The sequence below is a fragment of the Diplotaxodon limnothrissa genome, linkage group LG4 (assembly GCF_057381915.1).
Source record: "Diplotaxodon limnothrissa isolate DT_005_m linkage group LG4, D_limnothrissa_male_GT1.1, whole genome shotgun sequence".
Taxonomy (NCBI): domain Eukaryota; kingdom Metazoa; phylum Chordata; class Actinopteri; order Cichliformes; family Cichlidae; genus Diplotaxodon; species Diplotaxodon limnothrissa.
The window spans coordinates 19,378,590-19,392,570 of NC_140599.1; the positions used below are offsets into that span (position 1 = coordinate 19,378,590).

Genomic DNA, 13,981 nt, shown 5'->3' on the forward strand with positions numbered 1-13,981 from the left:
TCGCCATGCCCACTGTATCATTATGTATTTATACGAAGAGCTGTAGTCTTCAATATTCTGCTCCTGTCTTCAAGGAGAATTGAACCACACAGCGAGCTGATGATCTGCCATTTTAGAGTGGGGGAGCCTGCGAGGGCCCTGCTAGTGTAAGGCAAGCAACATCTGTGTGAAGTCTGGGCAGAAAAGCTGTTTTAGCAGGAGAGGGATCGGATTACAAAGACACATCTTGGCAGATAAACCAGGGCAATATTATTGGTGTGTGGAGACTGGATACCTTTAGGTTTAATGGCAAATAAAAAACAATGCGCAGACTCTGTCCACAGCATCTCTAACACATGTATAATGTACATTAATCCTGATAGTTGCATGCAAACTATGTCGTTTTCTTGACCAAGAGCATTATATGAGGCAGGAGTCAATATATCATGTAGCCAGTCGCTTCCACGAAGGTATAATTGTGACAAGCTGCGCTAAGAAACGATGCTAATACGCACCTACAAACATTTTCGACAAGATACTATAAAGTTGCCGGACGCTGACAATGGAAAAAAAGACATTGTTCACATGACTTACAAATGCCAACATGGCCTCATAACCACTTATACTTCCACATAACTAACTGTAACCTACATTCTTGGTCATATTTATGGTAAATGGCCTGTATTTATATAGCGCTTTACTAGTCCCTAAGGACCCCAAAGCGCTTTACATATCCAGTCATCCACCCATTCACGCACACATTCACACACTGGTGATGGCAAGCTACATGTAGCCACAGCCACCCTGGGGCGCACTGACAGAGGCGAGGCTGCCGGACACTGGCGCCACCGGGCCCTCTGACCACCACCAGTAGGCAACGGGTGAAGTGTCTTGCCCAAGGACACAACGACCAAGACTGTCCAAGCCGGGGCTCGAACCGGCAACCTTCCAATTACAAGGCGAACTCCCAACTCTTGAGCCACAATCGCCCCACATTTACCATATTTATCCATAAGTTTGCTTGGTAGTGTACATTTTGTCATTTTGAGGGTCTGGGTCAATGTCTGCATGCCTGCAAGTCCACGGAGAATTTACATTACAATGCACCAACAATGCATGCGCACCAGGCAGTGGACTTCAAAGATGGCGCAGGAGGAATGACTCCTGGGCCATTAGACCTCCAGATGAGTTAGCTCGAGTGCTAAATAGGGAGGTCAAGACACTAGAAATTTAGTAGTTGGTACCAGTATCAGCAGAATTCAACTGAATTGAGTAAGGTGAGCAATCATGAAATAATGACCTTTTATACTTAAAAATAAATCCTTTTATTAAAACAGCGCGCAGACTGAAATGCTAGGATGGTTGACAAGTAGCTAGCTAATGTTATTACAAGATATAATGTCAGTTTCATTACATTAGCTGAGCATCTATGTAATTAGAGCTGCAGTAAACAAATGACAACGAACCACAGTCAGCTTATTTTCAGGGTTCTCAGCCTGCTTAGCCTCACTTAGGACCAACATTCATATACAGTAACATGTGCAGGTGCAAAACCTGCACCTGCTTTTGTTGGTTAAGGTAAAATATGTCAAGTAAAGAATGGTGTACAGCAACTGATTTTCAGATAACCATCTGTACGTCTTTCCTTCAGCACAGCACTTTGTTTTCTGTAAAACTCTGATTTTTGTTTGTAGAGGGTGTCAACAGAAGTTCTTTGGGGAAATAAATCAGCAAAAATTGGCATTTGATCAACGAGTTGCGAGAGGAGCTAATGTGGCAGTTTTCCCAGGTCACTGTCTTCCAGGTGCACTTTTTCCTCTGCTTGTGGGCATCTTTCCTCTTCAGCCTTGGAATACAGGCTGCCTATGCCTTAAAAAAAACAATCAAACAAAAAAACACTACGGTCTTGAAAGTTGGATAGACATGTCTCACAAACCCAGGATGTATAATAATACATTCTTTCGGAATAAGGTATTGGCTAGACACACGTAAAACCTGTTCATGCTATGAGAGACACTTATTAGCTGGGTGCAGGCACTCTGAACATCCACATTGCCAAAAGCCTCCTCTTCTCCCTCTGATGAAGTCATACTCTGTGCTGAAACATTAGCTGCTGTACCTTATTAAAAACCTTCAAACCCCATCATTCCAGATCCGATCTCAGCTGCCCTGCAATGTGTACCCTGTAATGGGTTCTTAGCTCTTCTGGCACATGCACACATTCCTTTATTTCTACGATGGCTCACTTCCTGTTGATCTCTGCGCTGCCAACTTTGCTACAGCAAAACAATCTGTGCTGGATTAGCGAAATGTGTTAGTGGCTGTGAAAAAAAGAACTGTCAAGCACCTAAAATTGGAACCAAATGCTAAACAGATTTTTAGTCGTGTTTACCCGTTCTTTGCTTCAATCGCAGTGTTGCTGTTTTTGCTTCAGAAGGCAACATTTTTGGAATCAGCATCATAATTCATGTATCTTAGTGGCACCGCAATCAAAAATTTAGCAAGACTAATAAAACTGTGATGAAGCTTTGCAAAAGAGGAGAACACTGTGGAAGTTGCAATACAACAGCTGTACCCTTTAAGGGGAACTAGTTTGTGTTCCATTAATTTCTGTCATACAACTGTTACAATGGACTAAATTCAGACTGTTTTATAAACACTTGGTTTCAGACAGCTTTTTTCAAGTCTGCATCTGTGTGATGTCAGCAACAGTGGATGTACTTAATATGGTCATCTCAAGCACAGCAGCCTCAGCCAGTCAGAAGAAAGTTGGTGCAAAGAGAGGGCAGCCTCAGAGCTACAAGATGCACACTTCACACAGTGAGGGTGTGCACTGAGGACCCCTAAAACAAATGAGGAATCATACACTCACTTTAAGTATACTTTATGATATACAGAGATACTTATTAATGCTGAAAACACTCAGAAATTTCAACCCAACCCCTCACCTGACATGGGAGCAGGTAGATTCCTGATTCAGCAGCTCCTAAGTCATAGGAAACCATATGACCCTGCTTCTGGGACTGGCACAGTGATCAATGGCTCCTAAAAACCTCTGGACTCTTCCTGAAAATTTGCGAAGGCTGGACACTGAGGTGCGCAATGGGTGTGTGAAGTGTGTACAAGGGTCAGTGGGTGGATCAGAGGGGGACGCAGGAGAGCGAATGCCTTTGGTGTACATACCACAGTACAAAAGAACAACCTCCTGTGTGAGTGTAGTCATTAGTGCTTTCTTCTCTGTGTGTCAAGGTCAAAACAGAGCCTGATTACAGGGCGCTCTAGAGAGCTGTGGGTGTGTGTTTGTCGGCATGTGTGCACACAGAGGCTTCCCTTTTGAACGCAGGCAGCGGTGGCATTCCTGGCCCTAGGCGCTGGCTCTTGAAGCCAGATCTCAAGGAATTTGGGAAATGTGCGAGGGGGCATATCTCTGGTTGTGAACAGGAGAACGAGAGATGGCAGAGTGATGAGGGGAGGGCAGGAAAGGAAGGGGGGAAATCTATTTTGTTTGCCTTTTGTGGCCCCCTGGAGGATCAAGTAAGGTTGGTAAATTGGGAGGGAGGGACTGGTGACATAAGACGACGAGGGGCCAAAGATGAGGCCTTGTGTGCTTGCACGAACCAAAAGGAATTCTGATGAAAAAGGGTTAAAAAAGGTAATGCTGGGCAGCGAGAGGGATGTAGCAATACTGTTGGCGAGAGAATCAGTTTGGGTAAGGCGGTCTTGCCTCATTCGTACATTTCTCAGAAGCATTTGAAAGAGATGGTGAGATATGGAGAGAAAAAGAGAAACTTGTCACCTTCTCTTCAGTCTCCAGCTCTTTGCTTAGCAGATTCTTCTCTGCCAAGTGCAGCTGTCTCTGTAGACTTTCCACCTTTTCCTGCAGAGCCTGAGGGAAGGGAGAGACAGTCAGTCAGCTGACTGACGCAAAGAGAAAAACATTTCGAATTCGGTGTGGCGTTAAGTGTTACGTGGCACAAATTGATAGACATTAATCTGCAGTTACATTTGAGATTGCAAACAGATGCACGCTTTATCTCAATAAGAGGCTACACCAGACTCAAGACCAGAGCTAAAAAAAAACAAGTAGATGGAGAAAACTAATAGGAATATAGAGTACACAAACATAGACAGAAGGACAATGAAGAGAGATACAGCTTGTGATTACTTTTTGGGAGGTAAAAGGCTATTAACAAAGCAATCTCAGTAATTACTATGAAGCTGCCCTCATTAACCCTAAACTTATTTTTAGACAAGGGCATAAAGAAAGACTTCCCCAGTATGGAAACAAACAAACTTTCTAGTCTTTTATAAAGCTGCAGTTCTTATTCCTTTCCTTGGCAGTACTAAGAAACATACACTGTATCATTTAGTGGATAACGAGCCCTCTCGCATGTATTCCAGTACCTGTGCCGATCAAATTTCCCCACAAGGTACCAATAAAGAATTCAATCTATTTTGCTTTCTAAGACTCAGGCAAGAAAGAAGAATAAAAAAAAAGAAAGAAAAAGAAACGCACAAAGCAGTTTTCCCCCCTTTCTGCCCGTAAGTGATAGCAAAGCACAGTTCCTGCGTACGACCCAGAACCAGATGTTCCGAGTGCACATGTGGACACTTCATCTTTGATTAGTCTGCATGGAAAGCAGGGACTGATATGTACACACGTGCAAGTGTGCGTGTGCACACACACACACACACACACACACACACACACACACACACACACACACACACAAATATCTTAAGATGAAAGCACGGGCGTGCATTTACACTTGCATGCACACACACCTCCAAGAAGTGTGAGTGTAGCACTGGCTAACATCAATATCCACAGTGTCTCCCCCCACTGGAGTTGAGTGAGCAGGCCAGGTGTTGACTTGTTGATTCTCCGAGCCGAGGGAAACGTAGTCCAGGTGATAGGCATGACCGCCTGATCTACGATTCAGTCCACTGACATAAATCACGCGCAGACTGCAAGGCTTTAGGGCCGGGGTGAACTTTTAGGTAGAGCTTCTCTGGAAACTACACCACGAAGTAAAAAAAAAAAAGAAACACAGACTTGGATTTGTTAGTTAGATTTTTATACTGAATACACTCCGATTTCACAGTGCCTCTTGGCAATTTTATCTCATATATGACCATTTTCTTTCACTAATTTAAAACACAGTGTGAACTAACCTCAACTGCACTGACGCAGGCGATTTAGGCTTCATTTAGGCTTCTGGTAGTTGGATTTTTTTCCCCTCTCAGCACACATTAATCGGCCAACATGACTCTAGAGCACGTCGAGGTCAGTTTCAGCTCTTCAACATGAAAGGCGGCCCATTTCCAGCGTGCTTATCCTATTAATCAGGGTATTTCTTAACTAGTCACAACCCCACTGTAGCCTACATCTCCATTCTGTGAAAGCCTTTGCCTTTGATTTCATCATTTCATTTTGTTTACTGACGAATCAAAGTCTCAGTGACACTAAGAAAAGCATTTTCAGTGGAGTTGACATGAATTACAAGAGCTTTAAGTAGCTGTAGTGGTAGTGTAGAGAAGGCATGCAAGGACTAGTATTTATTTTTGGGTGGGAGTGGGTTTGGAGGAGAGGGGCAGAGAGAGATGCACAGCTTATTGTGGTGATGGTCTCTTGAGACGAATTAAACATTTGGGAGAGTGTAGAAAAAAAAATCTTAAAAAATACTTTCCCATGGTAACAGTGACCATTTCAACTTTGGATTGTGGGTAAAGCACTTCTCTTCCGTGATATGACAAATAAAATGTGTTTCTTTTTAAAAACAAGGTTTATATCCTACATACCTTCATTTTATAATGTTGTAAACTCGTAGTAACTCTACCACCCCCCACCCCGTTATTTCTTTTTTTAACCATCATCCCAACAGGGGGCCCATTTAACAAGTGCTCTTTTAGTGACTGTACCTTCGTTTCTGTTTGTGCTGGAGACAAACTTCTAACAGTTTTAGAAAAGAGAGACGACGAGATTTACAGGCATATCCGGTGTCCCACAGTAACACAAAGTGTTCACAAGGTACTTCTGTCTGAAGTACATATCTGGACACTGACACAAGTTTTGTTTTTTTATACCCATTTACTGAAACATATTCCGAATATAGTTATATAATAAGTAGACTCCCATCTTTCAAATTGGATGAATGGTTTAGGAGTTCCAGCTCTTTAACATGTGTCACTCTCTTTTTAAAGGGAAAGGTAATTGGACATTTGACTCAAAGGCTATTTTCATGGGCAGGTGTGGCCAATTCCTTTGTTATGTCATTATTAATTAAGCAGCTAAAGGGCCTGGAGTTGATTTCAGGTGTGGTGCTTGCATTTGGAAGATTTTGATGTGAACAGACAACATGTGGTCAACGGAGCTCTCCATGCAGGTGAAACAAGCCATCCTAAAGCTGTGAAAACAGATAAAACCCGTCTGAGAAATTACTACAATATCAGAAGTGGAAAGATCTACAGTTTGGTACATCCTGAGGAAGAAAGAAAGCATTGGTGAACTCAGCATCGCAAAAACACCTGGAGGTCCACAGAAGACAACAGTGGTGGATGCCCCAGTCTGTTTGCCCCAATATTAAGAAATACACTTTTATTAGTGATGCTAATAAACACTCCCAAGAAGTGATATTGAGAATAATTTTTATGGTCATGAGAAACCCCTTCACAACAGCCCACCAAGTGAACAACACAACTCAGGAGGTAGGCGTATCAATATCCAAGTCTACTATAAAGAGAAGACTGCATGAAGGTAAATACAGAGGGTTCACTGCAGGGTGCAAGCCACTCATAAGTGCCAAGAATAGAAAGGCTAGATTGAACTTGGCTAAAAAAAACAAAACCCCAACATCTAAAAAAGCCAGCACAGTTCTGGAAAAACGTTCTTTGGATAGAGTAGTAACCAAGTATTAGAAATGAACATTTTATTTTCCTGTATTTAATCTGTCCAATTACTTTTGAGCCCCTGAAATGAAGCGATGTTAAAAAAACGCTTTAGTCCCTCAGATTTTTATGCAATCTTTTTGTTCAGCCCACTGAATTAAAGCTGAAAGTCTGCACTGCATCAGAGTTGTTTAATTAAAAATTTATTGAGGTAAAAAGTTGTCTCTTACCAAATATATATGGACCTAACTGTGTCTTACTAACCAGGCTCGGTAACAGCAGCACCGTTTCTTTTAAAATATAATCACTTCTGGCTGCAAAGAAAGTAGCATAGCTGTCGTCAAAATGCAAACACGAAGGCTTCAAACAACAGAGACCAAAAACTAGTGGCAAACATCAAGTTGGCTGCATCCATCTCTTATATACAGTCTATGATTAAGCTGCAAACGTCTGCTATCATCTTGTAAAACCTACCCACTGTGACCCTAATGTCACCTACAACTATTCTTAAAACAGCACCGTTGCAGACAATATAGATAAGCGTCCTTAACAGATCACACCCCACCCATCTCTTCCTGTCCCACTAGTGATTCCCCGCAATGTGACACAAAATTTCTCGACCTCATCTTCTGGGAAGTGAGGCTGACCCCACTGGTGACGTGTTTTTCTCTTTCTTGTGGGTTCTACGTTTGATGTACTCAAAGCAAATCTAAGTGCAAAAGTTCAACCCTGGTTCCTTCATTAATAGAATCATATGGGATGTTTCTGCTGATGAACAGTACAGCTTTGTGAGTCAGAAAGAGCTGCAGATACTCAGTCATTATTGCCGTCAGACACAATGGTCATATTAAGCGAATTAGCAACAGATACTGTGCTGAAGCTGATGTGCATGGTCTGTCTGACCTTGACTTTAATCAATGAGGGCACTTGTTCAGACACAAAACCTCCAACTGGTGCTTCATTATTGATTCTTCATTTTCTCAGTCTAACTTCCACTGTTGTAACTCTGTACTGTACATATAACATGTACTGCAGATACACACAAGTAGTCAACATACGCACACAGTTCTTTTCTTTAGTACATGAATGACCATGTGTATAATATTCAGCAAAAATGTCTCCAGATGCTGAGGGTGATATGGTCTGTATCAGTCATGCAGACTGACTGGGATCATTGAAAACAGGGCAGGAAGAGGGGGTGGGGGTGTAAGGGAGGAGGAGGGGGGTCTGATTTCCTTAGGAAGAGATGTTGGGTATGAACGAAGGAAGCCTGAAAGTGAAAGGTGTAAAAAAGAAAGTGAGAAAAGCAAATTGCAAAGGAAAAGCTTGAGAAGACAGCAAGAGAAATGTGACCGCATCCAGAAGAGTGCAAGAGGAGAGAAAGTTCAGAAAGGTGAAAAATGAGAAACAGCAAGATACCGAAGAGGAGGAGGGACGTGAAGGAGAAGAAAAAAAAACACGTGGCCGGAGTGAAGAGATAGGGGCAGCGGTTCTACTTCTGGCGCACGGTACATCGGTTGGGGGCTTAGAGGTCTCTCTCACCTCTCCATCAGCAAAGTGCCTCTGCCTTTCATTCCAAACTTTGGCTCAAAGGATTAGCGAGGCACACGCGCACACAAGCACCAACAAACACACCGCTCAGAGCGATCCATACAGGTATAGGCATGCATTAATATTAACAGCAAAAGTTCTAAAAATGTGAGCGCTACACTCTGCAGTCAAATGAGTGCGCAGTTACTGCGTCGTACGCACACAAACATACACGCGGCGTCACACAGGCACAACGATGCCTTAGTCATCTTTCCTGGGTGGTCCTCCTGCGCAGATAAGGCGAGCATGTTTCCCCAGGGTGAAGTAAAAGCAACAGAGGGCAAGGAGAAAAAAAAAGAAAAGCAAAGAAGAAAGAAGGGAGGGAATAGTGGGAGGAGGAAAAAAGGCCAGGGGCCTCTTTAAACTTGGTGTTTTGTTAGGAGCTGAGCTGCTCTTCATGTGCGGCGGGGCCTTCTATTTGCAGCGTGCTGTCAGAAGTTTCTCCCAAAGTCTGGATTAAAGAGATCCTCTAATGACACTGAGGCTGGACAACTTCAGACAGCAGCAAAAACCTCACACTGCACCGCCTCCAGCCAAGGACACACACACACACACACACACACACACACACACACACACACACACACAGACACACACACAGACAAGGGTAGGAGCAGATACATACACAAGGCGCACAAAGCACACAGACATACATAAGCAGAGACAGTTTGTGGATTGCGCCCACACACACACACACACACACACACACACACACACACACACACACACACACCAGCTTTAGTAGAACAAGGCGGTGTGTGTGTGCATGGCTACTGATCTAATAGTAAATAATAAAGGAGGTGCTAACCTCAAGGAGAGATGGATGGCCAGAGAGATGAGCACAGACTTTCTTTTATCTGCACTTTTATCAAAGGATTGTGGGAAAGGTAAAAAAGTGAGTGTAAGAGAGAAGCTGTAGGAGGAGGAGAGAGGTCTCCCTCCTGAGGTGTTAAGAGAAGAGAAACTTTTGCTTTGCTGTTGGTCTGTCTTGTCTGTGTGTAGGAATGAAAAAAAGAAAAAGAAAAGTGGTTTAGCAAGTCGACCAGGACAGCCCCACTGAAAGATAACACCGATGTTGGTGTGAATTGATTTGCTTTCAGTGCTTTAATGCTTTTCAGTTCTTCTTCCCAGAGTTGATTTAGAAGTAAAGTGGGAAGATAGCGTGATGGCAGCAGTTGTGGAGAAACTCCTGAGCAGTAAATCAAACGGTTATCTTGCCCGTCTTTTCTGGTACTGATGAAAATAGTAAGACAATTGCCACGCTAATGAAGACATGTTGCAACCGAGCTGTGCCCACTGGGGGGAACGCGCTGTTCTCGGTCTTCCCGTCTCTTTCAGCTGCTGTGAGCTGCGCTAGAAAGAGAATAGGAAACGACTATAAAACATACACCATATGCCTGCTGTGTGTGTGCGTTTGTGTGTGGGCATTCGTGCATTTGTTCTGCTTATCGAAAAGGACGCATATGAAGTGCATTCTAAAAACTCTTGACAACATCTTATGAAACATAGGTGCTCTTTTGATTTAGGAGTAAATCCTCAGATTCTTACCAGGATTTTAAAAAATCAAGATTATGCGATACACATCTATTTAATATCGTTTCACTGCACAGAATCAATCTGGTGTCCTGCTGATGGCTAACCACTGTACAGCACTGTAATTTATATTAAAATAAAAATAAGTGGTTACAACAATAAATAATGATGTGGCTATTAAAATAGTAAATCACCATTCTGTGAATGCCAAAAAATATCTTGCATTGAACGTACTGACAATTTTAGTGGTTTTCTGAACTATATCGCTAACTCTTGTAGCTCTTATTAAGTGATATTATGCAATCTGTGACCTCAGCCAAGTTCTATGGTATCCTTCAAACTGAGGAGCCCAAGCCAAAGCGCAAAAGAGCTCTTGGTTTCTTTGTACATTGCATAAGGTTTGTGGTTTGGTGAGTAATTTCCATTTGTTGTCTGCAAATATGCTCTCTATGAGCTACTCTACTTCCCACGTTCTTTTATAGCATCCTGGAATGTTATCTTTCTTCTACTTCCACCTCCTCTGATATGTGGATCAAACGCTGCTGGGAATCGGCCCCATGGCCGGAAAACTCATCAATCAGCCGACACAATGCACACGTGTGGAGCAAGCACGCACGCACGCACACAAATGCATACAGAAAAGAGTGGGAAAGAAAAAAAGAGGGAGAGCAACCTTCGCTTTCACACGTGCTATAAATACAGTGTGTATACAGATCCAAGACTATAACTTTCTGGCTAATGCTGATGCTGACATAAAGGACAAACCGGAATTAGCTGGAAGTTGGAATGTGGGCTTACTTGACAGCACGGAGTTAAGATTTAAGAGAACAACAGCCATCGGTGGGGCACGAGTACAAGAAGTGCCCCAGTGTGTTTGCTCCTATATTAAGAAATATACTTTTATTAGTGATGCTAACAAACACACCCAGGAAGTGAGAAAGTCGTTGGAGGAAACCACAGATTTAAATAAAAGTGACTCAAAACAAAAAGCCACCGAAACAGAAAGGTTACTGAATGCCTCTTTTAGCTCTCTCAGTGTCACAGTGTCATCATCACTACAGCCTTTCAGTCTCTTCTCTAGTCTCATTTAGCTACTTGCTGGTGCTTCTTCAACATTTACAGGCGGATTATTGACTGAGGTTTTTTTATGTTGTAGAACGAAACTGGAAAATGTCTAAAACACGTTAACCACAGATCTTATTTCAAGCATCTAACCAAAAAACCCACGTAAAAACAAAAACACCGACTTTGAAGCAAGAGAACAGGAAGTGGCGCTCTGTGCTCACCATTCTCTCGTCTCTGTATTGCCAGTTGGTCAAAAGACATGTAAACATCCCTACCAAAGCTAGCCAGTATCTGACCAGGGTCCAACGGTGGCTGAGAGGAACGTCATGGACCAAGTTGAGGGCTGATAATGGATAACTACAGACCCTCCCTCATTGCTGTGTCATACCAAAGAGGGGTATGAGTCTCACATCTTTAAACCACAAGTTCAGATAATTCCACAAATCACATAACATTTTCTGAGTTAACTTAATCTGTTGTTAGCATAAACAGTTACATATATTTTGGCTAACTGGACCAATAAACCTAAACCTAGCTAAAAGTAAAGAGCAGTTTATTTTATTTTCAGCAAGTAACATCAACCATTTCAGATACCAAACACACAACACAAATGAAAACTGTATTCATGCCCACACACATACACACACAGAGGAAAGAGAAGAAGAAGAAAGAGAGGAAAATGATGGTTCAGATGGTTAACAAACAAATGTGCAGTTCAAGGTTGACACAAAGAACTCGGATGTGTTGAAGGACGTGGACGGACACAGAAACACGGGAGACAAATGGACACTCGCGTACACACACACAACTACTGAAGCAGCTCTTTGCCTCTGCTACAGAGAGTATCCAGCGCACCTGTTCTTGATCCACTGCTGCCATTCCTTCCCACAGGCAAAGTCATCCTTTCAACCCCCTCAGAAACTAATGCATATATAACTACAGAACTACAGACAAACTGCAGTTGCTACAACTAGCCTCCTTAATGTGTGCATGTTTGTATGGCTGTGTGTGCGTGTGTGCATGCACAGGATCCCTCATTATTATGCATGCACAAAAAAAAAACAGCGTCTAGATCACATGGACTACATCTACTGCAAATTTACTGTCTAATGCACAAAGAACAGTGCACCTCACATATTCACTCTCATCCTCAAACACTGTGAGACAATGGTCACTGTTGCATTATGTAATGTGTCTCCTGTCACTTCACCCAGAGGACACTACAACAGGACCTTCTCTTTGACTCGCACTAGAAGCTACTGCTGGAGGAGCCTGGATCAAAGGTGTGTATCCCTGTCTTCAGTGTGTGTGTGTGTGTGTGTGTGTGTCTGAAAACACTGAATATATGTGGGTGTATGTTAGAGAATGCAATACTATTGGAAGATGTACTGTAGAGACAAGGGCACTAACTCAAAGCTGTGTTTGTGGGAGAGTTTGAGGGAGGGAAAGACACAGATAAAGACTTAGTGAGAAGAAAATGGGAGAAAGAGAGTGTATGTAGGTCCACGAACACTAAGTTACAGAGGTGTGTGTGTGTGTGTGCGTGCGTGCGTGCGTTTTGGGGGACGTGCGTGGCAACATTCGGCAGGCAGAAAGACAGGAAGCACTGCTGTGGGGAGCAGGAACAGCGGTGCTGATCAAAGCCCAGGCGGGTGACACTATGGGCGGAGTGCCATTGTTTATTCACCAGCCACCTCTCCCTTTTGGCAGGGCGAGGTGAGCATGTGTGCTTGTGTATGTGTGTGTGTGTAGTCAGAGTTTGAGACAGAAAGAGTTCGAAAGATACAGAGTTGGGAAGATAGGCTCTGAGAGAGGGTAGAGACAAGCCGTGTGTATGTGTGTGAATGTGTGTGTGTCTTTGTACCTTTTTTCTTGGCATGCTAATGTGGGCTTCAGTTCTGTCAGATTTGGCAGCTGCACATTTCAGGCAAGTGTACATGCACACTCATAAATACGGTCTGACACACACATGAACACACAGACCAAAAAGAAAAGAAAAGAAAAGACACTACCTGCAAACACGGCCACATAGACACACATCATGTGGTCAAATAATCCAGATAACCTCACTATTAAACACATTTACCTCTAACCCTATGCATCAGAAACGGAAAAATCCACACAAATATGCAGACACTTAATAACAAAACCACAAGAAGAGAAGCGGTTGACATCAGGAAGTGAATAATCCTCTAAACAAACCACTAGCTATGTGTCACGGTGGACCAGTGGCCAATATCAACTATATCAATGCTATAAATAGACAGGACGCATGAAAACAAACAGAGAGCATTGTATAGCTTTCACCTTGCACAGTCCTTTGACACCAGCCAGGTTCCAGTGCACTCAAAGAGACTTGCCAACTGTTATGAGATAATTGGCACTCTAAAATTAACTGGATTAGGAATGGTGAGTCACCACCATAGACTGTATATAATAGATGGCTTCTGGCCTGAAAAGTGAAGTCAACAACATAAATCTGTATTTCTCCTTTTGGCCATAAGCGGGCGACTCCAATGGTTGCAAAAGAAGTCTCATGAATTAATTGATATATAAATAAATAGTCTCCATATAAGTCTTAATAATTAATTTTGCAGATTAGCGTTAAAAAAAGACCTATAAAATCTGGCATGTTTTATGGTGGCCCGACATCGCGATTAGTAGGATGCCACTGTATGGGTGTACGGTGTTCAAAGGCCAATATACCGAGCAGAAGGCTTCCACATGGGGCTTCACGGTGCCAAACTCCCTCCTTAAATTTCAGTCTAGAGTTATTTACCACATTTTAATATGACTACACTGTATATGGGATATTACTCATAAAAAATGACATTAGGGAGAAAGGTGAAGGTACCATTTATGACACTCGAGCTTTCTAATGAATGCGCTTCTGTTTATTCTGCTCATTTGATTTGCATATTTTGCA

General features: G+C 42.7%; 1 protein-coding gene across 1 annotated transcript in view; it reads right to left on the reverse strand.

Moving 5' to 3' along the window:
- cep112 (centrosomal protein 112) overlaps positions 1–13,981 on the reverse strand; it is a 128,213-nt gene that overhangs the window by 9,425 nt on the left and 104,807 nt on the right. The window contains exon 23 of the mRNA XM_085352395.1: positions 3,776–3,865. Coding sequence (XP_085208521.1) covers positions 3,776–3,865 — 90 coding nt within the window. The remainder of the gene's footprint in view (positions 1–3,775; positions 3,866–13,981) is intronic.